General features: G+C 44.8%; 1 protein-coding gene across 1 annotated transcript in view; it reads right to left on the reverse strand.

The window, feature by feature from the left end:
* ALMS1 (ALMS1 centrosome and basal body associated protein) overlaps window positions 1–386 on the reverse strand; it is a 1,391-nt gene extending 1,005 nt beyond the window's left edge. Inside the window, exon 1 of the mRNA XM_057388745.1 lies at window positions 51–386. Within this exon, the coding sequence (XP_057244728.1) occupies window positions 51–386 (336 nt within the window). The remainder of the gene's footprint in view (window positions 1–50) is intronic.
* Window positions 387–892: the final 506 nt, after the last annotated feature.

Genomic DNA, 892 nt, shown 5'->3' on the forward strand with positions numbered 1-892 from the left:
ATGGGATGGGATGCAATGGGATGGGATGCAATGGGATGCAATGGGCTCACCTGCAGTGTGAGCTTTCCCAAGGGCTGTCCCAGCCCCTTTGCAGCCCCTCTGTCCCCAGCTGTCCCCTGGACCCCGCTGTGCTGCTGCTCCTCCCAGTTCTTCTCYCGCAGAGGTTCCCTCCAGGGTTTGCTGCTGCTCCACGGCTCAAACCAGGCCGGCCCAGGGCCACCAGTGCCACTGGATTGGTTTTCTTTCCTCGATTCACATTTCAAATCCTCCGCCTGGACAAGCCAGGGAGCCCCTGTTAAAAAAGCACAGGAGAGAAAGAAGATTTGGAGACAATTCCTGTGAATTTGTCCATCCCAATCCAAACCCAGCAAKTCTTTATCAAACATCGCTTRGGGAAARCACAGAATTGTTTYRTTTCCAGCTTTCTCTGTAAATAATWTTTTTTTTTCTGGAAATAAACAATTATTTACCAGCAATCACACATTTTAAGGAGCCTCTCTGCTGTGCCCTGTGGCTCTTTATCCATATTTTGGGAGATCAAATGCTTTCCATCTCCCAAATGTTAAATGTGTCTCCAGGAACTCAGTTACTCACAGTTTACACACACAGGGATGTGAATACATCAGCTGGGATTCTGAGCAGATATTCTGAATTTTTCTAAWTTAAACCCTTATGAGAGAGAATGATCAGTCCCCACAACAACAACAACAGTGATGAGTAAGGGAAATATTTTTAAACATTTAATTGTGACGTTGTGAAGAGCGGCAGGAATTTAAGAGAGACAAAAAAAAAAGAAATACAAACGTCAGGAGATTCCACTGGCAGCCTAAAAATGCAACTCTCCAAAACAGAGYTGACTTCTTCACAATTTTCACTCAAATACTCTGGAAAA

The sequence above is a fragment of the Malurus melanocephalus genome, unplaced genomic scaffold (assembly GCF_030028575.1).
Source record: "Malurus melanocephalus ecotype Western Australia unplaced genomic scaffold, MMel_1.1 scaffold_2429, whole genome shotgun sequence".
Lineage (NCBI taxonomy): Eukaryota > Metazoa > Chordata > Aves > Passeriformes > Maluridae > Malurus > Malurus melanocephalus.